General features: G+C 46.0%; 1 protein-coding gene across 11 annotated transcripts in view; it reads right to left on the bottom strand.

The window, feature by feature from the left end:
- Positions 1 to 25,567, bottom strand: part of LOC135809133 (E3 ubiquitin-protein ligase TRIP12-like) — a 74,677-nt gene that overhangs the window by 2,721 nt on the left and 46,389 nt on the right. For 7 of the 11 annotated variants that reach the window (XM_065322410.1, XM_065322411.1, XM_065322416.1 and 4 more), the window contains 26 exons: positions 24,813 to 24,871; positions 24,557 to 24,599; positions 22,780 to 22,866; positions 21,777 to 21,824; positions 21,463 to 21,503; positions 20,647 to 20,674; positions 20,263 to 20,288; positions 19,916 to 19,994; positions 18,686 to 18,747; positions 17,295 to 17,698; positions 14,725 to 14,796; positions 13,582 to 13,673; positions 13,346 to 13,430; positions 12,786 to 12,846; positions 11,172 to 11,256; positions 9,797 to 9,874; positions 7,694 to 7,789; positions 5,427 to 5,535; positions 5,135 to 5,182; positions 4,836 to 4,915; positions 4,081 to 4,158; positions 3,875 to 3,958; positions 3,023 to 3,175; positions 2,303 to 2,416; positions 1,041 to 1,089; positions 682 to 727 (listed from right to left, as the gene is read on the bottom strand). In XM_065322410.1, the coding sequence (XP_065178482.1) occupies positions 682 to 727; positions 1,041 to 1,089; positions 2,303 to 2,416; positions 3,023 to 3,175; positions 3,875 to 3,958; positions 4,081 to 4,158; positions 4,836 to 4,915; positions 5,135 to 5,182; positions 5,427 to 5,535; positions 7,694 to 7,789; positions 9,797 to 9,874; positions 11,172 to 11,256; positions 12,786 to 12,846; positions 13,346 to 13,430; positions 13,582 to 13,673; positions 14,725 to 14,796; positions 17,295 to 17,698; positions 18,686 to 18,747; positions 19,916 to 19,994; positions 20,263 to 20,288; positions 20,647 to 20,674; positions 21,463 to 21,503; positions 21,777 to 21,824; positions 22,780 to 22,866; positions 24,557 to 24,599; positions 24,813 to 24,871 (2,207 nt within the window). The remainder of the gene's footprint in view (positions 1 to 681; positions 728 to 1,040; positions 1,090 to 2,302; positions 2,417 to 3,022; positions 3,176 to 3,874; positions 3,959 to 4,080; positions 4,159 to 4,835; positions 4,916 to 5,134; positions 5,183 to 5,426; positions 5,536 to 7,693; positions 7,790 to 9,796; positions 9,875 to 11,171; positions 11,257 to 12,785; positions 12,847 to 13,345; positions 13,431 to 13,581; positions 13,674 to 14,724; positions 14,797 to 17,294; positions 17,699 to 18,685; positions 18,748 to 19,915; positions 19,995 to 20,262; positions 20,289 to 20,646; positions 20,675 to 21,462; positions 21,504 to 21,776; positions 21,825 to 22,779; positions 22,867 to 24,556; positions 24,600 to 24,812; positions 24,872 to 25,567) is intronic. The other 4 variants (XM_065322407.1, XM_065322408.1, XM_065322406.1 and 1 more) reach the window with 4 other exon arrangements.

Below are 25,567 nucleotides of genomic sequence, written 5' to 3'. Positions count from 1 at the left end.
TTCAAATAATAGCACCAAGAAAAGATAGAATAGTTCGTCTGTCACGCTACTGAACTATCCCTAAATACAGTAAGTGACATGAGATCATATGTTGCCAAAATTCAACTCAAGTCGTGCTAGCCATTCTGTGAGTTATCATGGGAAGCACAGTGTTCGAAATGCTAAAAATTTCCAAGTACGAATCGGGAGTAGTTGGCGCACGACGCCGTCTCCTGTTCACACTCGAATTGCAGCCGTTTTGTACGCTTGCGTCCCCGTCGACGGTATGAAAAGTTGGATCGATCCAACTCTTCCCGTCGCTTCCTGATCTGTACGGTAGTACGGTTGCGTTCCCGTTCCTGGTGTTCACATTGGACGCCGTCAGACCGTCCCGTCGGTTCCCGTCGATCCTTACGTCGCGTCCCGTCGCGCCCCGTCGAATGTGAACTAGGCTTAAGAGGAACAGTTTCAGCAAAAATAGGTTACCAATACAGATTACGAAATTTCTATCAACTAACTACTACATTATTTTTCGCTGTAACAAACGAATGCTCGATTTTTAATCGAGACCCAAAGTAATTAGCGTATCAACTAGATACACTGTGTGTAATCGCTTCAGCTCTCGTAAAACAGGCTCTCTAACTTTCAAGTCCAGGAAGAACGCTTGTTGGAGGTGTTTGAGAGCTCCAGTTAGCAACTTACCTATCCATATTGAAGCCATGGTCTGGTTTGCAGTTATCCTGTAAGTCTGTCAAGCCATTGTAAGAAAAGACACGCAGAAAAGAGAAATGAGCACTGCAATCCATGAACATACCATGTTGCAGCGTCGAGGAGGCAGCACACAATCTGCAGACTACTACTAAGTAAATATGTACAGTGGAACACGTCATGTGCTAGGATGACATTGTGCTACCGGTACTTGGCAAAGTCGTACCACCATATTGAGGACACACTTGTTCAGTCTCAACTTTCTCCGTTCGGAAGCTATTATTGATTTCGGCACAGTGTTTCATGAAGAAAAGCAAAGTGCAGCAGCAGAAGAGCAGAGAAGCACAACTCACCTTTCAATTCCCAGACAGTATGCTTGGATCCACAGAAGAGCAGAGGCAGCTGAACCGAAAACCAACAAACATAAATAAAGGATATCAATGGGATATCCATAAACATACATAGACATGCATACGTGTGTGCATGTGTGCGTGCATGTACGTGCAAGAGCGTGTGTGTGTGTGTGTGTGTGTGTGTGTGTGTGTGTGTGTGTGTGTGTGTGTGTGTGTGTGTGCGTGTGCGTGCATGCATGTACGTGCAAGCGTGTGTGTGTGTGTGTGTGTGTGTGTGTGTGTGTGTGCGTGCGTGCATGTACGTGCAATTGTGTGTGTGTGTGTGTGTGTGTGTGTGTGTGTGTGTGTGTGTGTGTGTGCGTGCATGTACGTGCAATCGTGTGTGTGTGTGTGTGCGCGTGTGTGCGTGTGTGTGTGCGTATGTGTGTGCGTGTATGTGTGTGAAATAAAAAAAATAAAAAAATGAGAAATGAAAAATAGGGATTCACTGGCCAGAAAAAGCCACTTCAATCAGCTGTGTGGTAGATACCAGGCTAGAAAATAGTGACGGTCAATTCATCAGCCTTGCAAGCTGTTGAATGGTGTAATCCCAGCACAAGTTGCTATGTCTAACATAGCTGTTCGCTATCATCGCTTCCGCGATGGGCATGTCTGAGGTCTGAGGTGAGGTGTGTGTGTGTGTGTGTGTGTGCATGTGTGTGTGCGTGCATGTACAATGGTTGCAAGTGAACCCCGACTGGCCCGAGCTCATAAAGAAAGCAGGCATACATGCACGCTCACTGCATAGTCCAATGTTCACTGTGCTAGGGCCACACCGCCCCAGAGGCACAACTGTTAGTGCATATGGATGCAGCAGCAGCAGCTAGATTGTATTCACCACCACTGTATGTATACATGGTATTATAATTATAACCTTACACTGGTTAAAAAAAAAAAAACAGTATTAGATAAACCTTGTTATAGTTCACGAATATTGTTAGATTGACAGCATGAAACAAGGTGGAGGACACTGTGTTCGGAAACAGTGACCTTACTACAACCTTCCGCGGTTGGCAGAGCCCCGGTCCCTGCGGACCATTTGAACCACATGTGTGTTGAAGCCGGTTCTGACCCTCATTATGCTAGGGGGGTAGGAGACTACTCCTACACTGTATACATGTCCACACTAACAAGACAGCAGAACACTAGCCGAGCACTAGCCGAATGACAGCAACAGTGACAGTGGCAGTGACAGTGACTGGCAATGACTCAACACTCTTTACCTCTTCTTCGTAGAACATCCGAAGATTGCGCAGAGGGAAGATCTCGTTGAAGCCATTCCGGAACTCGGTCATCTGAGCCTTCACGCCGGTCTGCAACAAGAACTGTGACAACAACTGCACACATACACACACACAGCACAAACACAAGACTATTTCAAGGTTGACTCTTGAAATCTCATACCACTATTATGTTTAACAGGACTTGCACCTGTAGAGGAAGACTAACTATCAAGTATTGTACAAGACTGGGGCATGTTTAGTACAGTGCGGAGTAGAGCATTCCGGTCATGTGATTGACTACAGGGTAGTCATAAGTTAACACCCCCCCCCCCCCCACCCACCCACACCCACACAAACACCCACCCACACCCACACACCCACCCACACCCACACCCACACCCACACACACAAACACACACAAACACACGTGAATGCACGTAGGCACGCACGCGCGCACACACACACACACACACAAGCATGTGCACACATGCACGTACAAGGAATGGAATGTACTACACAGAACTGACACAATCATGTAAGATAGTAACCAAGCACATGTAGACACAAGTAAACACATTCACACAAGCACATGCAGCAATATGCCATATTCACACGCACACACTCACTCACACACTCACATGCAGCATGATGTACATAGTCACACTCAGCTCAGCACAACACATGGTTGCATACAAAGACATGAACATGCATAGTACTCACCTGAAGATACTGTTCCAAGTTTTCCAAGGTGACTGGCTGGCTATTGCCAAATTCGACGAGCTCATGATCGCATGCGGGGACACCAAAGTCGAGGTAGAGCTCCTGCACTTTGGCAGCAAGCTGCTTTAGAGCAGCTCTCTTCTTCTTCTCAGGCTAAGCAACGCAACAAGAGAGCACAGTTACACGCAATGAGCAGGAAAACGCAGCTCTGTAGTCACTGCGCAAGCAGAATAAGAACAGGACTACAACAACACGGGGTGTGTCGTCTTGGCTACTGGACTGACCTTCGTCTTGCTCACAACCAAAAGCGATTACATGCATCACAATGTATTAGCATGCATGTCATACCAGTCATGGCCCAGCGCACAATTCGGTCAGTGAAAAGAAGAGGAGGCTATTGACAACTTCCCACTTCACTACTATCTCATATACATATACCGAAAAGTACCGCGAGAGCGTTCCACCTTGATTTTTCAGTCAGGGAAAGGAAAATCGTACGGAAAAGTGCAACGAAGTTCGTACAGTGTGAGAACCTTAGTGTACAAAGGTCACATTTAGCAGGTTTTTGGGCGGAGCTCGTGTCAGCTTGATGGTAAGTTGAGTACGGATTGACTGCAGAACGTGCAACGTGTGTACAAGTACAAGGTTTGCGTTGTACAACCTACTGACAGGACACCACCTCTACAATGCGACCAGGAAAGGACGAGATGGCGGGGCGCTCTCGCGGTACTTTACGCTACATGTACTTTCAAACTGTGCGCCGACTGAAATACATCACCCAGCCTAGAATGCCAACCCAGGCAGCAGCAGCAGCAGCAGCAGCAGCATCAGCATCAGCAAGCCCAACCTCACCATATCACATGCGTTGATGCGATCCTTCTCCACAATAACTTGGAGAAGTTGAGCGACCGACTGTCCGAATGTTTGATCGACTTTCTGAATGTAGATAAAACAAACCAGTACAACAAACATGTAGATTACAACTAATGCCATCACATGGCACAAAGAACACTTGGGGAGATCCCCTGTGATGTGTGTCAAAAACACGCAACTCTCACCTGTACATCATGGATACAAAGGAACTGCTCCTGAGCCAGGATCCACTTGCAGAAAGCACTGCTGAATGGCAGATCAACCTAAATAACAGCACAGCAGCACACGCACACACACACACACAAAAACATCACAGCAAGTACACACCGATACACGGACAAACACAATACACCGCTTTTAACCATTTATCATTGAGCTCAAATCTGGGAGAGACAGAAAGAGAAAGAGAGAGAGAGAGAGAGAGAGAGAGAGAGAGAGACACAGAGAGAGAGAGACAGAGACAGAGAGACAGAGGAGTGCAGACTGTAGAACGACCGCATGCCACTGGAATTAGTGTGAATAAATTGAGCTAATTCTGCCACTCTATATTGCACTGTTGGCCGACCCACTAGCTCAACTTGCCCAACACTAGCACCGCTATAGCAAGGGCAGTTCCATGTAGTCATAATAGCCAGGCCTTCCAGAGTGCGGTCTCGCTTCTTCTGAGCTCCTCAGTGGAGGTAAATCAGCAGGGAGTAACAGGAAAGGGAATGATGTCTAACAGATAAAGCTGACATACCCTATAGGCAACTTCAGTGCTAAATGTTGAACATGTGACAATGAAATCGATTTCTATTTCAACGACAGATTTCTCCTCGTTAATTCGTCAGAATTAGCACTTCGTTATATATGGCTTATACAGTATATGAATTCTAAAGTTTCACCGATCTTCCAAACGTAGATGAACTACTGTGTCACATGATTCAGTATGAGTACATACCATTCTGGAGTCATAGATGGCCTTGGCTAAGAAGCGACCCAGCAAGTTGAACTTGGCTTTGTTCACCAAAGATCCGGCAACTAGAAAGCACAGCAAAGTGTGGAAAAAAGAAGAGACACGTACATATCATAAGTATCAGAAGGGTGCTTTCACCATCCATCCGTCGCTCTATCAGCACTACACAAGCGATTATGTATCTTCAGTATAGCACTTTTTTTCTTTTTTCTTTTTCTACAGAAAAGACCTGTGCCATTTTTGCACACAAACCAGCCAAGTGCAACATGAACAGCTGTGCTTACCAGGGAACAGTCCACATGAGTTGTGAACATACTGCTCAGACGTGTCATCTGTACGCGCACAACAAATAATATGGGCAACAGAGGCAAAGAACAATCAAGACTGCAGCAAAACATGTCAAGCGCTAGAACAAACTGAAGAACTCAACCAATGTCTCCCCAGCACAAATATCAAATTGGAGAATGTGGAAAGAAATGGCAGTGCTCTCTTATTAGGCAACATAGAACGCCTCCAACAGAGACTCATGAACATTCTCAATGGAGGGAAGGAGAGGGAGAAATAGAGAGAGCCTACCCTGATCGGACGGTATGTAGTCACCGCGCCACAGCCTGAGAGATGAAGCCTGAAACTCGCGAGACACCAGTGAGTAGAACTCCAGAGTTGGGCCAAGACCGGTGCCAACCTAGCAGCACACACAGCACACACACCGGTAGGACACCAGTCACACAATGGCAATCATACGTCATGCTCAGGAGCAGCAGCATGATAGAAAAGAGAATACTTCAAGAAACCCCAAGTCACATACAGACTCAAAAATCACAAAATTCGAAATCACAAAGTTTGTTCGAAATTAAGCCATGGCTGGAACATTTGACGCGTAGCAACACCCCAGAGCACAGTGGAGCTCACAAGAAAACTATCGTGTGCAACAGCTGTGACTAAAATGAAAATAAAACCAAACCTAACTCAGGTTAATTTAGGGGTGTAGCTGGTTCACCTGTTAGAAACACTTTTTGTAAAATACATTCATATCGAAGTCAGTGTGTTGCAGTCCACGGAACGAGGGAGTGGTCAGCAGCTTCACTTCGCCTTCAACGCACACGCTGTGCAGTTAAAGGAGTCGGATGCTTCATCAAGTATTGTTGACAAAAGTTGAATCGTTCCATACTTTTTGCTCTCCTAAATGGAATGCTCTAGCAGGGTTCTAGCCAAGGGGGAGGGGGGCAGCGCCCCCCCCCCCCCCTCCCCCTACTCATTTTCCAATATTTCATTTGTCTGGGGTGAAGTCAGAAGTTCGCCTTGTACACTGCATTTCACATTGCAAGACAGTTATTAATTTTTGAAAAATAATGGAGAAAAGGGTTTCAGTGTACAGTAACTGCCCCCCCCCCCCCCCCCCCCCCTACTATTTTGACCTGGCTAGAACCCTGCCCCTGCTGTAGAACTAGCTTGCAATGGCAAGGCAGAAACAGCAGTTGTGCCCGAATTCGCCGCTCTCGCTGGGACCAGAGCTTCTAGAAGTTGACCCAGCACTATGTCGTTTGGACTTTGCAAATAGCTCACATACACAGCTGAGACTTGGTGAAAGCGTTGATGCCAGCTTGAACATTCCAAAGACGAAACTAGGAATGCCGGGGGCAAGGCAGTGTGATGTGACAGAGAGATCCGTGACAGATTGACAACATGCCGAAAATACAGTTGATCCACCTGGTATGATCTGACACTGTGTACTCGGCAACAGCCAGTTAAATTGCAGCAATAATAAGCCTCAAAGTTAAAGGGGAAGTTAAGGCAAAAATTAAAATTTCACCAGTTGTAGTCTTCGGGGTGCTGAGTCGAATGGTCGTGGTCCGAGGAAGCTGAGACGCTCCCTTCCTACTTGAATCCCAATCGAACTCGCGCACCTCCACCGAAACTGGGTGACTGCGCCCTACTAGATGGGGATTTGTATGCAAAATGTCACTAAAAGCGCCATTTCGTTCTTATAAAAGCACGGATGACCGCGATTGGCCCATATGTTGTAGTCTTTTGGACGCTGCGTCGACTGGTTTTGGTCCGAAAAGGCTGCGATGCAGCGTTCCTCCTTTATTCCCAATCGAACATGGTTGAACAAGCGGTCACGTGCTCCTGCGTACGCCAGTCACCTGGTCACCGTGCCTGCAGGGTACAACTTACTAGCCTGTTTGACCTTTTTTGGGTGCAGTCCTGTCACTCGAGTTGAACCTTGGTGTGAAAGTTGTCGCCTGCTGGCGTGGTGACCAGATGATTTGGGCACCCAGGAGCACGTGACCGCTTGTTCAAGCATGTTCGATTGGGAATAAAGGAGGAACGCTGCATCGCAGCCTTTTCGGACCAAAACCAGTCGACGCAGCGTCCAAAAGACTACAACATATGGGCCAATCGCGGTCATCCGTGCTTTTATAAGAACGAAATGGCGCTTTTAGTGACATTTTGCATACAAATCCCCATCTAGTAGGGCGCAGTCACCCAGTTTCGGTGGAAGTGCGCGAGTTCGATTGGGATTCAAGTAGGAAGGGAGCGTCTCAGCTTTCTCGGACCAAGACCATTCGACTCAGCACCCCGAAGACTACAACTGGTGAAATTTTAATTTTTGCCTTAACTTCCCCTTTAAGCCTTGCGGGAAGTAGCTGCTCACCTGCACTTAATTTTGGCTTCACAACAGACATGGCACATTTCAAATTCTAGGCGACATGGCCCAAAACATGCACATGCTGAATCAAGGCCGACAAATTTAGGGGGTACCTGTGCTCCCTGTGCCCCCCCCCCCCCCCCCCCACACACACCAACTATGCATATGCAGCTTTGCTGACTGAACCTACCTCTGACTCAAAGTTGACTTCCATAATGGCTCGTGTGTGCGGTTTCTCCAGGAGCCGTTCAACATGTGTGAGAAGTGCAGACCTGTCCACTGAGTACTGGATGGGAGTGAATACATGCGAGACACATAGCAGGGGTCAAAAACTTAAGAATAGAAAAATAACTGATACAACTAGAATTCGGAGCAATGATAGAGAATATGGAAGAGACCTCTTGGTTCAAACACTAACTGGCCAGTAGAACTCCATAACAGTAATCTCAGTGCATCACAGAAACTTAGCACATCAGCCCTGACACAGCAGCCCAGAAACAACAACAGCCCTGACACAGCAGCCCTGATGAAACAGCCCTGATGAAACAGCCCTGATGAAACAGCCCAGCTTGACTTGGCAGAATATTTGGGCCAGTGCATGCGAAAACGTGTCTTCGGGGGAAACCGATTTCTTTCAGAATTTTGAGAAAATCGCTCGTAAAGAAGAGTTATATTTTTTTGTGGCTCGATCGCGGATCTTGTCTACATTCCTAATCGATCTCAAGACGACAAGGGAAGCGACAAGCGATCGACTTGCAGCAATCATCATGGACGTGGCGGCGCAGGAGGAGTTTGAAGTAGCACTTGAGGAAGGGCCTCTGAGTAGACACACTCGCGGCAGACGCCGAGCAGCACGTCGGTTGAGCTGTGCCGCTCGCGTGATTATCGTCGGCGCGTCCGAAGAGATCGGCAAGGTTTACTATCGACGAGGAAGACGACAATTTATTTGGCGAGTCGTGAGTCGGAGCAGTCGGCAACTAGCAGCTGTACTGTTCACAGTGACTCTGACGAAGCCCCAGCTAAGCGTCCGGGAGTGAAAAACTCCTGCGTTGAGGTTGAAGGCGAGTCGAGAGCGGATGAATTAGGCGGAGATTCTGTGGACTCTGCAAGCGACGATGAGCAGGACGCGCTTCAGAGCATTGCCGCTGTGGACTCACTGATTCTCGAAACTGTGGTTACGTTCGAAATTACCATTTCAGCAACTTCACGTCGAGCGCAATCCTCCATTACGACGATGAAATCCAAGGACCTCGGCATTATTTATATTGGTGTGCTTGCTGCGCTGCACGCATGACGATCCTGTCGACTGTCGACTGTCATGTCGTGCATCAGTCGACAGCTTCCGCAACGGAACGGACGCGCATCACATTAGGATAAACTGTGATGGGATACATCGTGTGTGGAACCGTGTTTATTCAGCTCTATGATTGTGGTTGGCAGAACATGACTGTGTGCAAGTGGACAAGGAAAACAATAGCTGTCATCCTGGTGCACATGGAAATCTGGCAATGTGCCTTGAAATACATTTAGTGCAGAAGTGGGAGACAGAGTGCAGCAGTTTATTCTGAACTACAACTGAGTGTTCAGCCTCCGGCTGTCTGCTGCACCAAGAGGGAGAGGTGGGGAATCTCCCATAAACTTACCTACATCTGTCGCCTACAAGTTTGTCCTTTCGGAACATGTTGAGCGGTCTGGTGAATCGCAAACCTTGGGTTAACGTATATTTTTGTATCTGTGGACTAAGAAGTGCAAGTCCATCGAGTTCATGAAGCGACGGATGGATGTGTGCAACAAGTGTGAGCTGCTCCAGGACGCCTATTCGTTCGTCTCGTGCATAGGATGAAAAGAATTCTGCAACGGAACCACTCCGTGACCATGTTGTCTTTGCACAAAAAGAACGCGAGTTCTTGTTAGCTCAACGTCGCAAGAACTTGCTGGACAATGTTGCCCGGTTTTGACAGGAGAACAAGGCAGCCTTCATTGAATGTCTTGGCCAATTCTAAAGGCTGATACGCAAAACTGTTGCTTCTTTCAGCGACACTGTAGATAATGCATTATACAAGGCATATTCTATGTTGGACAATGCCATAGAAATCATGGTCTCTATGTACTTTCAAATGTGATACCCAGCTTTATCTTCCACAGAGGTGTTCTCTAGACCCCTGTGATTGATTTTCAAGAAAGAAAAAAATTTCCAAAAATTTGCCCTTAGACACGGTATTGCATGCACTGGCCCATTTTCTGACACTGCATGTACACAGGATGGCAAACAATCACACACTGCACTGCCTACCTTTTTCTTCTCCAGTCGTGGTGCAACCCTGTCCCTTTCTAGACCAGTGTCAGACCGCGCCAAGCCGGGCATACTTTCCTGCAGAATAACATAATAGATACAGTGCAGCAGCAGCAGCAGCACAGTACACCAGAGCACAATAGATAATGCACAAAGAACAAACCAAGCTAGTGGTGACCCATGCACCATGATAAGACTCACAGGCAGCAGGAAACAACACGACCATCACCTTGCAAACATAGCACATGTATCACATTGACAAAGCGAAAACTCTCCCACAACCCTAGCCACACTACAGTAAAGCATCGGAACTCCTCCAGCGAATGGACAGCTTGCGCTATGAGTAAAAACAAGAAGTGTTACTAGTTGGAGCGTGCTGCTAATCTTATACCAAGTACATACGGCAGCGGTCTCAATATCACACAGCGAAAGGTCGGCCAGAAAAAGATTTAAATAAACAACATTTTTAGAAGCGTTCGCTTGGCAAAGTTGGGCTTTAAAATGGTCCGGATTTCACACACCGTAGTGCCTTGAGCAGGTGCCATGGCCTGCATTGAAAACTAGCAATACGGGTACATGTACGTCCCTGAAGTAAGTCGCACACCACACTGTGACAGTATACATAATGTATGCGGAGAGCTCATGAAGGATGTGCACCGTTGAACCAGGATTGTTCACACACGCTTTATCTTTGTCGTATTGAGCTTTGTTGGATGGAAGATACCATAGCGGAAGGCACTCGAGATGTAACAAGCACATGTACAGAAATCAGTTATGGCGACACAGATTAGAGGATGTTCGACAATAAAATTGTGGGGTGCAACTCATTTTGTTGCTTGTTCTTTGCCGTTTTAGATTCTCCTTCGCCAGTTTTAATGGTTCACAGCACTTTGCGATTCGCTTCTTGCTCCTTGAGAAGTTTACCTAGCTCTTGGAGGAATACCATTGCTGCTTATTCGCGTGTTATGCGTTCCCGTGCTCTTGTTCACACAGTATGGTTTACGTTGTGGCGGATAAAAACAACTGACCAAGCTCATCATTATTTGTCCCCGCTTGCGTCGGTGTTCGGAATCCTGAATCTATCACCTGTTTACAAAGCCTTCTTGTCCACAATGAGGGCAGCAATAGCTGCATAAAGATTAGCATGGCAATGCAGCTGAAGATCATCTTGGAGCAAAGAACTACATGCATGTACAAGCTGAGAGCTGACAAGCACACTTGTGTACCAAAAAAGCTCAGTACAAAGAGACTGGTGGCACCAGTGCAATGGTAGCTGTTACTCGGGGGGGGGGGAGGGTTGGCGGTGGATGTTGAAAACGCAGTAGATAGTACCCAGACTACTTGAAAGTTTATCGGGTATTGAACACACACTAACCTGCAGACGAGCTAGGGCACGGTCCCGGTCAAACGACGAGTAGTAAAACAGCTGATGACGATAGTCAAATGGCAGCAGGAACGGGCTACATCACATAAAACAACAACAGGAACATGTCGTGGGCGATTTCGCTTTGCCAACGTAAACAGGAATGTGAATACATCGTCCAAGAATATCGTACTGGCATCCACCTATCCTGGTAAAAAAAAGGTTCCACACATCGCTACATCAGTCCCGTTGCCATCCAACGGGTACAAGTACATCACATCGCTACATCAGTCCCGTTGCCATCCAAAGGGTACAAGCACATCGTAGCATGCAGAACAGTCAAACCCAGGCATATTCAGGCCAGCACGGCCCAGCATGCCGACATCTGCACAGCACCCGGACACCTGTCCACTCAGCTAACAGTTAAAATACTACAAAAAGACACAGAGGGTGTAGAGATTAGGCTATGGTGGCAGTGGCTGTAAGTGATGTGGGGGATCGACCATGAACACAGTCACAGTTCGGCGGCGGTGCAGTTAGATGCATAAACACGAGGCTGTAAGCTGTACGGTGAATATAAGTAAGCGCACGAGAAAAAAGACCTTAGTCGCATGGCTGCACAAAATGATGAAACCACAATTTCACGTTGGGTTTAGCGTGATTGAAAGTTAGGATGGGGGGGGGGGGGGGGGGGACGTAAAACGGTGAATATGTACTTTGGGAAGTGAACCGGTTTGCCTGTTTTGCTGTTTTGTTTCCTTTTTACTTTTGTTTTGCATTTGATTTCTTAGACATCTTGCTAAAAGCCTTCTTCAGTTTATGGAGGCTACATTGCAGCTATTTATAATAATTAGGGCTGAAACGATCGTGGATTTTCACCTATCGATTACTCTTTAGCTTAACGATCGATTAATCGATTATAATCGTTAGCAAATAGTGTCTGAGTTTTGTGCAAAAATTACTCTGTTTCCAAAAGCTAGGCCTTCATAATACCAAAAATCTGCATTAGTGACAGGGTAGCTCCGAAATATGGCAGTTTTGAAGTCAATTTAACCTCAGAATATGCACCATGTCCCTGACAACTGCATACTCTCAGTGGAAACTGATTCGAACTTCACACTTGTAAATTTCACTGCTGTTGTTCTCAGTGTTATTTCTCTAACTTAGATTTTCTATAATAGTTCAATTTTGTTTTCATTGTCCTTTAGTACATCTGACGCCTGATCATGGGGTGGTGGCGTCCCACGGAAGCGGAAAGGTGGTTCTTGACCAGGAAGTTGTACGACTCCTTGTTCTTGACCTGCCCGGAACGCGAACCCCGTCGAATTCGAATTTTTAGTACAACGAAGATTCCTGATGAGTGTTGTACGAAAACTTGTTTGAATCCTCATTTTCTCTACACCATTTCTTCACATTTTCATCGTTTTATTGCACATCGTCTCCACAGTTTTACATTACATGAATAAAGTGTACATTTAATGTCGATCCAGCTTGTATTACTGATTGCGGTTATCATATTACTATCTCCAAATTTCTGGCAAAAAAGAATTTGTGTACTAGTCGAAATCGTCAGCCACGTCACTATTCCCATATGCTGGTTTATATGTTTATGACAATAGATCATACCAGGTAACAGCAACGTCAGTCAACCAGTTTGGAAAGTGGCCCGTCATTACAGCAAACGGATCTAGCAAAAAGCAGAAACACAGATATAGTACCATTGGAATCAGTCAATTTTATGCTCAGTTAGGTGACAAATCAGCTGTCAGTTGTGACACACCTGAAGTCGGATAACATTATTGCATGACTGTTCTTAGTAACTTCTTCTGCATGCGCAGGCTGACAAAAAGAGCTGGGTCTCTGCTCAAGACCGAGCGATACGAAACTGAAGGCAGAGTTGAAGATATGTTCAAGATAAGTACACTATTTCATTTTTTCTCCAAAATAAAATACTACGCTTTCATGTGTCACGTGTGGCTGTTGGGGGTTTTCTTTTAAATAATAAAATTGTTCTACAAATAAACAATGCCCATGTGTAAGGCACTGAAGATTGAAATCACATAGTTGACAATTAGTAACTGCGGACAGCTCCTAATAGAATCTGATGATGAACACTCTAATTCAATACTTGCATCAAAGCTGCAACTACCATGCAACTACCATACAACATCACTCTACCGGCTTACCTTGAAGTTGTCTGTAAGCCTTTGCAGCCAGTTTGCCATTCACTAACTCACATGCAGGAATGATGGGCTCACAGGAGGCCGCTCCCTGACACAAGAATGCAGTATGAGAAAAAACAACAGCCAGTGTAGCGGTTATAGAAAAGCACACCATTTCTTTATGCAATAGTGAGAGCATACATGACACAAATCGTAAGGACTACTTCTTTGAACTGCAACATCACAGCTATTAAACACACCTTGTACAAAGTATGCCAGTATCGGCTCAGTGAGTGAACTACAAACAGGAGTTGCAGAATGGGCTGTGATGGGTCATTCAGCTTGCCAAGCTCTGCAAGACACAAACACACACACACACACACACGCACACGCACACACACACACACACACGCACACGCACGCACACGCACACACAATACAGACGGGAGTAAGCACAAGAGAGAGAGCAGCATTGCAGTTAGCAGTATACATGATTGTACCATCACCAAAATCACGTAACAACCAATGAAAGACACTGATTCTCCTCCACTTGACAATCAGCAACTTGTCAACGGCTTGCCTCACAGTTGCTCTCGACACTCACCCATTCACTCACTACAGCGGGCATGTCACAGCTATATACTAATAATACAATATACCGTATTATCTCCATTATAAGCCCCGGGCCTATATTTTCCAACCAGTCCGGACCATGGGCATATTAGAGACTGGACTTCTACTAGAGATTGGGCTTATAATTTTTCATCCATCTGGTACATATACAAAGGTTAATAATAATTATTAGTTATAACAGTAGCACAAAGTTACCTGCCAGGTATCATGAGCGGCAGTTTTGTACTTCCTGGTATACTGAGTCTGTAGCTTTCGTCATGGGGATCATGGGGTTGCAGCACAGCATGTGTATTGCGTGATACTGTGTGACATCAAACATGCATGGACATGATCCATATACATGTAGGTAGTTCTTCATTTATAAAAATATAAGCCCTGCGCTTATATACGAGACTGGGCTTGTATATCTTCAAAGCCCTCTCGGAGTGCGCTTATAATGGAGACTGGGCTTCTACAAGAGACTGCGCTTGTAATAGAGATAATGCGGTATACCGGTATGCAGTGTAAGGCAAAACCTGGAAAAAGAACAGATTTTCTAGCTAGTTCACCATAATGACTGTCAAGCCGCTCCTAATGTCACTCGTTTCTGACAGTATTTGTAGTGAAATTGCCTCTTTTGTATGAGTTTGCCTTGAATGCAGCTTTGTGAAAGTGGTCCACCGGGGGGGGGGGGGCACACCCACCCACGTGCACCCACACACATGACATCAACAAGCATGAATAGCACGAGGGTAGGAAAGATTGGGAGCAAAACATCACCAAGTACTCACTAGCAAGGGGTTCAGCACACAGGGTCCATAGAGGCGAGTCCGAGACACGGCACACTTCAGGTGCTCTGTCCTCTGCAACACAATATGAACACAAATACATCAATAAATTCAATAAATAAAGAGAAAGATAGATAGAGCGCCAGAGCCAGAGAATACTTCAAGTGTAAAAAGAAGCCGACTTTTGGTATTGCCTGCAGATGTTTTCGACTTTTGCTTGAGCTGGCCTCGCGACTGTCTGCCCTGCTGTGCAAGCCATGGGCGCGGAGCAATCTCTTTCGCTTCTGGAGACCCTTCCCGACGACCCTGTCGCCGCCTCATCCAGCGAAGATGAGTTTGTGGAGCCAGACGGTCCTGTTGAAAATGTTTATTCTGACGACGACAGCGACGATATGGCGAGTGAAAGCAGCGCCAGCGAGAGTGGCATGGATGTCCCAGACGGCGATAGTGTCGCTGAGATAAGTGCTACTAATCGTGGAAGGGGACGTGGCAGAGAGAGAGGATTCGGCCGTGGAATAGGCTGTGGTCACGGTAGAGGTTGTGGTGTACAAATACTAGGTACAGCCAGCGGTGCAACCTGCACTAGTTGATATTTATAAGTTATAACACTTGGGACAATACTGACACCGCTGTGCTGGTAACACTCCTGCATTCCACCCAGAGAACGAACCTGGTATCCACATACCTGAGGGAGCCACTCCAGTGCAAGAATCTGATTTATTGCATATTGCAACAGTTTGCCCGATTGGCAATAAATCCAAATAATTATTAGTGCTAAATAGTGAAATTTTGTTCGTTTTCTGGACTTGAAAATTGTTGCATCGCATTCCTGAGGGTTTTTACTTTCAGAATCACATATGTTGTACTTAATAAAAGTGAAAAATAAAGAAGTTTTGACATGAACAATGACGGTCGGTTTTTGCTGTACAAATACCCAAAACGGTAAAGGGTTAAGAGATACCAAAAGATTGTGGGAAATACCCCTGAGCACATACGCATTTTGTACCAAAATACGGAAGTGGTACGGTCAACACCGTAGTTACCGTAGTCACCCTAGCGTGTCTGACAGCCCAGCACTTTTCTTAAACCCTTTTCCGTCTGTACACACAATTTCGACAACCATCCATCAAATATTTAAATTCAAATTTCCGCGCAAATGCATTTTTGCAAACCGAAGAAATCGGAAATTCAAATGTATCATGAAAATTGAAAATACCTTCCCGACAGTGTATAATAGAAAATAGTACCGGTACTAGTATATCGCTGTAGAAAGTGTATCTCAAATTTGTTATTGAAGTTGTGGAGTCTAGGAAGTTGTTGAGTACGGTTGCTGCTGCTGCTGGCGCTCTGCACTGCTTTCAGGAGCTGGAAGACACTGACGCTCCTCTGCACTGCTTTCAGGAGCTGGAAGACACCGACGCTCCTCTGCACTGCTTTCAGGAGCTGGAAGACACCGACGCTCCTCTGCCGTGCTTTTCGGAGTTGGATTTAACCGACAGCAAGAACAGTTCTGCATCTGGTGAATCAGATGATTCGAATTCTGTTGCGTACGGGGACGAGGATGAGGATATTTTATTATGAGCGTTCTGACACTGTTGACAACGGCAGCAGTTGCGACGACAGCGACAGCCACAGTAATGGTGTAGCAATCTCACTGCAAGAAGCTTTACCAGCCTGGTCAGTACGTGTCACTTGACAAACATAGTGTGCGGTCAAAGGCTTGGTTTGCTTTTCGCCAGTATATGCCGAAGAAGCCCAGCAAATGGGGAACCAAGGTATGGGCACTTAGTGACTCCGCTCCAAGGTGTTGCTGTAATCTTGCACATTGGCCAGGAAATGCAATGTCAAACAGATGTATGACTAACACAGCGCATTGTGCAAGATATATCATCAACACCACAAGGGCCATGTTATCTGCACAAATAAATAACTTCTAGACATCTGATGATTTAGCAAATTCTCTGCCTGCTGATGGTGTTGGTACTATCAGATAATTGAACAGACGTGATGTGGCAGCCATGCGGAAGAACATTGCAGCGTTTGACAAGCACGCTGACAGTGGGTACACGCACTAAGTGAGAGAGGACGTAATTTGTACGTGCAATGGAAGGACAGTAGGAGTGTCAAACACTCAGCACTATTCACTGCGCGACAGATTCTATCACTACCAGCAAAACATAAAGGCAAATGGGCAGCAAGCAGTCCTTGAAGTGAAATAGCCGATATGGCTTGGTGAATACAACTCCGGAATGGATGGAGTTGATGTGTTTGATCAACATATCGCAGCGTATCGCATACTGCAAAAGAGCAACAAGTACTGGAAGACTCATGACCTGCCGGATGTTGCTGTTCTGAACAGCTACATTCTGTTTTGTCTTTACAAGCAGCAGAGTATTGCATTCCTTGGGTTCTAAAGTGCCAAAATAGTCACCCTTTGTGCATCAAAAAGTTGAAGAGTTTTTGAGGTACAGCTGACTTTACCTGGAAGGGTAGAAATCAGCGTTTTTTGGCCATTTCCGTCGGACGGATAAGAGTTCAATAAAACAGTCACCATGACATACTTCTCCACTGACCTGTTGCGATCTCCATGGGTGTGTCTTTCCTCAGACTTGCAGCTGGCAGTTGTGGTGACGCGCCAGTTGCCACTGTTGTTGACGTGGATGACGATGCAGCCACGCCTGATCCACTTGTCCTTCCGCGGAGAGCTCGTGAAGACGACGACCGGCCACTGCCCGTCTGGCGAGAAAATGAAGCCGCTGCACGTGATGCTGGCGTGACTTGTGACCTAGCAGCACCCCTGCTACTGCTGCTAGCACTGCTGCTAGCAGCACTGGTACTGGCAGCACCAGTGCTATTCGCATTATCAACGCCGCGCATACGGTTCAGCAGGCCCGTTAATGGGTCGTTTGAGTCAACGCTGCTGGTGCTCGGTCCGGAGCTCGCTGACTTGTCTGATGAAGACGCAACAGGACGATAGCTAACAACGACAGCAGCAGAAGAAAAAGCAAAAGCACGTGAGTACGCACTAAACCAATCCAATAAGCTAGCCACAATGGTAACTACTTGGGAGACATGTACATGCACAGTATCCACAATACCATGCATGCACACAGTACAGTCTTTAGAAATACAATACTCAATAGTACAGTCCTATGCGGGATTCACACACGCACCCACCCACCCACCCACACACACCCACACACACCCACACACACCCACACACACCCACACGGGTAAAACCATGCTGTTGGAAAAGTTGTCCTGGACAACATGGCGCGACGGGAAAGGAAGAATCTTTCGGGGGGGGGGGGGGGAGTAAAGGAAAACCGTGGTCGGAGGCCCGAGGGCATTGACCAAGAAAAAAAGGGCACGGTTTTGCGGCCAAGTGCCCACCGTGCATAGATCGACTTTGTAAGTTGTACGAGTTCTTTGCAGGTGGCATTGCAGACAATGCTCCTAAGTATGTAATTGATCATGACAAAGAGTACAATGTACCACAAAATGGAGTACAAATTCAGTACAAGGTAGATTTTTCAGTTTCCCGCCACCACATCTATGGCAACACATGAGCGGCCAAGGGAAAATTGACCAGGCGTGTGAACGGTCACATGCGGTTGCCCGACGGTCTCAACTTTTCCCTTGTGCAGTGACCGCCAGCTATCCCGCGAGTGCGAATCCCCTATCCCCTATACAGGGAAACTGGATGTCGATGAATCTATGCCAGTATTCTGAAAGTACAGTGTCGCTCAATGAAATCCAGTCGCGTCACTCAAGTTTGCGCCTTGTATTTCGCAGCCCAGTGTTTGCAGGTCTAGGGCTGCGCAACGCCCGGCGCGTACTTGAGTGACGCGAGTGGATTTCATTGAGTAGCACTGTATATGTACAAATAAAACAGCACACTTTGGCAACTGCTGTGTAAGTGCAGAAAGCAATGTCAAGATACCAACAAGCAAATCCCACTTACTGGATAACATGAGTAGCTTCCCAGAATGACGAGTTGTCTTCATCCTCTTCTGAATAGGCCGGCTGAACAATGAAGAAACGCAGCCATGGTATACAGCCTAATTTATATACAGTCAACTTTACGTACATCGACACTCGGCGGGGAATCAGAAAAAGTGTCCTTATTCACGAAGCGTCCTTATAACAAAAGTCTCATTACATGTATGTATTACAGTTAGGTGGGACTTTGCTCTGGGCATGAAAATTCTGTCGTTATCCGCGAATTGGTCGTTATATCCGCAGTCGTTATTAGCGAAGTTGACTGTATGAGAACGTGCTACAGCACACAATCTCAATTTCAAATCTCTTCAGTGCGGAAATCAGCTTCAGTAAGATAAACAGAAGGAACAAGCAGATTTTTTCACAATTCAACTACAAACCATTCAGAAATTTGACCTCTGGCCTTTTTTCACACCCCAGTTAAGGCCGATTTTAATGTTAGCCTCCTTCACTCGATTTTCACAATCATGGGCTCATGGGAAAGCTCTTGGCGAGAGTAACGCCAGAATACCAAGTGTTCCATCAACCAGCCAACACAAATCAGGCGCGGGAACACAGTAACATCGTCTCCAAGCCCGATATGCGAGCAAATTCGCCCATCAACGCCATTCCACTCTCCTCTATTGCAGAATGCTCAATTTTTTTCGAGGCGATTCAAACTTCAGCCAACTACGTGATTGTCATGTTCTGAGTTGCTCAAAGAGCACGCGAAAGGGGATTTACCCCCCCCCCCCCCCCCAATGGCGAAGAGATCGATGAAAAAGTTGAATTTGTGATCGATTCACGTACACACCATACATAAAGGGTTAAAACAGCCGAAATCCACAAAACCCGGCCAGCAGTCAACTTGTTATGGTCCACTTTAAGAGGAATGAAACCCCAAAAGTCAAAACACAATCGGAAGGCCACTCCACACTGTGTGGTGGAACCAATTCTGAAAATAGTTTTTGACTGATTTGTGGTGAACGGACTGCGCAGAGTGATGAAAGTGATGGATGCAATGCTACTTTGACAGTTTGAGAATTGAGAACACACAGGATATGTAACACATGCACATTGACGAACACTAAACAAGAATAGCAGATGAATTCACATTAGCAACACCAGCAGCAGTGGCATTGACGGCGGCGACGGCAGCAGCAGCAACATCAGTGGCAGCAGCGGCAGCAGCACTCGGGACACGTATACATACCCGGTACATCTTGAGGGCATTGTAGATGGTCATATTGTATTGCAAGACTTGATCACCGATCAAAAACTCCAAGTAGTGCCTGCAAATAACACATGCACAGCCACACAAGAACATTCACACACACACACATCCAAAGTACTACTGCATAATAATATGTGTACTACAAATAAGTTAGGCACACACACAAGTTGCATATGCCAGGAGAGAGTGGAAGAATACTAGCAGTGACACAGGTATGCCATGCTGAAGTACACACACAGCTACACTATAGGACATGCATGTTGCTCTCAGCAGTCATGCAAGACAGTTTTCCCTTGGCCGCTCATGCGTTGGGTAGTGAAACGAACCGTTCAGAAGACGGAGGCTCCATGCTCTGTGTGGAATAGATAAACACACAAAACACGAGTAGGCACTGATCAAATTAATTTTGTGATACAAAAGAGTACTTTACATACTCTTTCTTTCATATCCACACAATTTCAACATTTATCTTCCCTTTTTTGCCTTCCATCACGAAACACCAGCAAGCAAGTCAGATATCAAAAGGTTTTGTGCACAAAAACAAAAACCTCGGACACACACCATTATTGCATACACGTGACTACTTCACATTCCAACAACATTTCAAGTAAATATCACCTGTTAAACAATAAACAGTGCACCAAACACTCCTCAGTCAGGTCAAACATGCGCTGCCACTAAGAAAGATAAGAGTAGCATACATCACTTACGAATGGCTCCTCGATTTCTGCTTCACTACTGACCGAGGAGAGTGCAGGAGAGAATGTTTGTGCAGCAAATACGGAAAGCAAACACAACACAATCCAAAGCAACACCATCAACAACAGGGCTCTAGAATTGATAATGTCGCCGCGACGCGAAAAGGATACTACTACCTGCAAAAAAGTGTGTGCCTCGCATGATGATTGACGGTTGCAATTTTACTGCAATGCACCGACCGCTCTATCTTGTGCAGAAAAAGGAGGAAGAAGCTGGCAGTTTCGTGTCTCGAAAGGGGGACGAATACCTGGATACTTCTTGCGAGGTATCAACTCTATTTATAATTACTGTAGTGCCTTGTATTAAAAGACTGTCTCGTATAGAAGCCTGATTTTAAGATACACTGTCAGCACATAAGCCTTGTTTTAGTATTGATATACATAGAGATACATGGTTCGAATAGAAGCCTAACACTGACATGGGCTTCTGCAGGACTAAGCACGGCTTTTGTACGCGACAACACTGTACACATTGTAAAACTTGAAATGTTTCACTGTTTGTACTCAGTTGCTATGCGGTCGTCAATGAGCTGACATTGCACTTCAGAGCCCTATATCAACATCAATGGCACAACACAAAGTCTAAGCAAATGATGTGCAGTGAAGAAATACTTTGTGCATGTACACATGTGTTGCTGCCTTTGCTGTTGGCCGTGATGTAAGTTTACGCCATCAGGCAGCGGATCCCACAGCAAGCCTGTGCAGAGCTGCACACTTTTGGGCGGTTATATACCTACCGGTACATGTATTACACACAGCTGAACATACTCATCTTCGCTGTCGAGTGCGGCGTTGTCAAAGCCAGACTGCTAAGCATCAGAGAAACACATCACAACATACACATACACAAATACAATCAGAGAAACAAAGTATGTCCTGGATACAAACAGGCAAAACAATACCGCGATCTGCAGCCAGGTGACAATAATAATAAAATAAACACAGCTCGCATCTTCCCTGAACCTGTTAGACAGGAGCAAGGTGGACGCATCTGTCAACAGTGTCAAGCCAAGTTAGGGATCATACAGTGACTATTTTCAGAACACACAAGCAGTCGACAGGATGAGTAGCCAAGTCCTTACTTCTCTTCGTCTTCCATAGCCTTTGGCAACCAAGTATCGCTCGACGGCCTATTACATATCCAGAGAGAGAGAGAGAAAAGTACATAAAGCTAGATGCAAAGACATCCATAACCCGATGAGACCGAGGTTAGGGCTAAACTCAAGAACTGTTCAAATAGACTGTATGATCAAATACCCAGATCATGCTGCCAAGGAAAAATGAACACAGCCATATACAAGTACATGGCTGCTATCACACACACACACACACACACACGCACGCACGCACGCGCGCACACATACACACACCATGTACCATGTACCATGTATACGCCCGTCGCAAGAGAAGCACACGCATCTGCAAATGCACTGGATGTGCACCCACAGATTTTCTCTTATAGCAATGATAGCGAACAAGATCTGAATGAGACAGATCAAGACTTGCACCAGATAACTGTCTAATCCACACACACAACACACACACACACACACACACACACCCACACCCACCCACACCCACCCACACCCACCCACACAAACACACACACACCACACACACAATCGCCCGAGAATGCATGCACACATGCACAGGGCATATGCGTCTAAGGATGAGTGTGTGTACAACATACGCAACAATTTAGTGCCATCGTCCCGTCACCTGCCTGAGGAGGCAGTGAAGATGATCAGGTTGTCTTGCACAGTAAAGTGGGTGACCCTATGTACAGTGCAAGCCTATCCACAAACCAACTACGTACATGTACTCGTATGCAGTCGTTCACAGTCACAAGTTTGTTTTTGTATGAGCTCATACCGTAGTTCCGCGCATATAAGCCCACAGGCCTATATCCGGTTTTAAGCCCACCTCTAGCTCTGTTTATAAGCCCATGGGCTAATAAACAGACACAAATGCAACTCACATGTCAAGTAGAATTTTTCACAAGATGGAAAAGTACTCACACCATGAGAGTATTGCAACATATGCACTGTACACTGCACACATCACACACCCGTGAAAAGTACTCACCATGATGGATGCAAGCGGATCTATCTTCACTGCACCACCTTTCCACTGCGTCAGGTTCCTGCAATCCGGATGACGCACCAAGTGACACTGCACACACACACACACACCATGTACCATGTACCATGTATACGCCCGTCGCAAGAGAAGCACGCAAATCTGCAAATGCACTGGATGTGCACCCACAGATTTTCTCTTATAGCAACGATAGCGAACAAGATCTGAATGAGACAGATCAAGACTTGCGCCAGATAACTGTCTAATCCACACAACTTGTTGCATAAAAAAGCTATTGTGTGTGTGTATGTGTGTGTTTCCCTACGAACCGGGAGTGACAGGCCACTGTCCAAAGTGAAGTGCGACTACCTGCCTATAAAGGCCCCTTAAACCATGGTTTCCTGTATGTTCAGGCCATGGTAAAAATTATCTCTGATTCTCAAGTACGCGTGCACCGATTTTTGGCGGCGCACCGACGATTTTTTTAAATTCTATGCATGCATATGCGTGCATTGGCCGGCCGGCCATGCATGATGTACAAATACAGCTGCACTGTACAGTCCTGGCATGCTGTGTACTAGTACACACTGCACTGTTTGTATAGAGCTACGTGTACATGGCAGTGCTAGTGAGACTCGACAAGTGTGCATGCAGTGCAGCACTAAGCGTGTGCATGCAGTGCAGTGCAAGTGGATCCGAGTTCACATCCGGAGCAAGCTCACGTGTAGGTGTGATCATGTTGCAAGCGCAGCAGATCCGATTTTGATTCTTCGACTCGATCGAGTGTAGCGAAACGGACTGGCTTTGTGCTATGTGTATACGACGGTCCACTTTTGTATCTCGCGTACTGTTGCGTGCCCTGGCGCGTGCCAGAAGCATTCGGGTCAAGAAGAATCTTGCCGCATGACCGCTTTTGCTTCCTGGTCTCTTCCTTTTCAAGTAGTTTCTGCTCAAGACTCGAAGTAGGAGTGTAGTTGACTTTCAGCTTCTTTACTCCCTGGCCTGAATATATGAACATGTGACCACAAAGTCCACAAAGGACGAAACAGTTCTGTCCGCAGATTGAACATGTGACCATGTACATATGTGTGACCCTATCTTTGGAAATTAAAAAAATTGTGGGAAATAAAATGAAAAATCGCTCGCTCGCACTGATTTTCACAGGCTCATGACCTGAAAATCAACTTTATTTTTTACCATGGCCTTACCGTAAAAAGGCTAATTTTAGCGACGGTGACATTATAGCGATTTTAGCGAAAGGAGGGTTTTTTGTGTTTTTTTTTACAAGATAACCAACCACAAACCATCATGGTGCAAACGCCGGCAGAAACGCACAGAGATGCACATAGCGATGGCAGCCGAAGCAGTGGAGGCGGGGCAAGAGCAGCTAAACCAACCAGGGGTCTCGGTTTCAGCACTGCTCATGCGCGCCACGTTTTGCAGAAGTTTTGCCGGGCCAATCGAAATTTTGCATGTACAGTACAGTACTAAACATCCTTCTTTTTAAACTCTGAAACTTGGATCACTAAAATATTTCAATGCGAATTGGTCCAGATTCAGAAACCAGTAAAAAATTCAACTCGGATGGTAAGCCAATTAAATTATGGTGAAAAAGGAGAAGGACAAAAGGACATTTTGTCGCACTCGCTGACTGTATAAGATCTAGTTACGTTCGTGGACAGTTAGTCATAACTCGTAACATTTCGTCCTTCTCCTTTTTCACAGTAAAAAATACCCGCTAAAGTTAGCCGTTCTACAGTACTTCTGGACTAGCAAATCTTACCTTCAGATGGTGCGAATGGACGAGGTGGTATAGATTACGCTCCCTGCCAGAAGGAAGCACAGAAGTGGGTAGATACACAAGCAACAACTCTTTCAGATCAATACAGAAGGAACACGATATTATCTCTACAATTTGAGTCGGCCAAACAGCATGAATTGTTCTGGAGCAAGCAACACCAAGTCTGTACTGCTACACGTGCATGTACGGCACTTTTCACAGGAGTTGCAGCACAGAACAGTAGAAATATAAGACTTACTGCGCACTTGCGGCTGCTGTACCACCTGATGATGCTAAATCATGAACTTGTACTGGAAACTGAAGTAAAGACAATACAAACAGAACGGCATGGTTGGGTTCGAGTTGTCACGTGGGTTGTCACCTGAGACGCAGACCTCTGCACCCAGACATCGAGTCCACCATTATCTTCTTTCTCCACTGTGAAAATTTATGTCCGGTGATTTCGAGTTGGCTGCTGCGAGCATGTAGACCAGTTCTTCCTTCTTGACAAGTGTGAAGGGGTCGTCCACCTCAGCCAGGTCTGGATGTTATGACCGCACGTTGCTAATAGCCGTTCTTCCAGCCACTCCCTGAATAGATCCGCTAGGACTGGTGATAGAGCGGATCCCATTGCTGCTCCTCTCGTCTGCTTGTAAACGTTTTCCCGTACTGGAAATAGGCGTTGTTCACACAGAATCCAACTACCTTTGCAATGTTATCGACTGACAGTGTGGTTTCCCCTGGGGCCCTGTGTTGATAGTTTCTCCTTGAGGATCATCAGCATGGTGTCCATGGGTATCATTATGTTCTTGAGGATCATCAGCATGGTGTCCATGGGTATGTTCTTGAAGATCATCAGCATGTTGTCCATGGGTATGTTCTTGAGGATCATCAGCATGGTGTCCATGGGTATGTTCTTGAGGATCATCAGCATGGTGTCCATGGGTATGTTCGTAAAACAAGCTTTTCTGGCCATTGTGTGCGTGGTGTCGATTATTGTGCCATAATAATCAG

The sequence above is a fragment of the Sycon ciliatum genome, chromosome 2 (assembly GCF_964019385.1).
Source record: "Sycon ciliatum chromosome 2, ocSycCili1.1, whole genome shotgun sequence".
NCBI classification, from domain to species: Eukaryota; Metazoa; Porifera; class Calcarea; order Leucosolenida; family Sycettidae; genus Sycon; species Sycon ciliatum.
The sequence above is the reverse complement of the archived record's forward strand: the minus strand, read 5'-3'. Positions and strand labels throughout refer to the sequence as shown.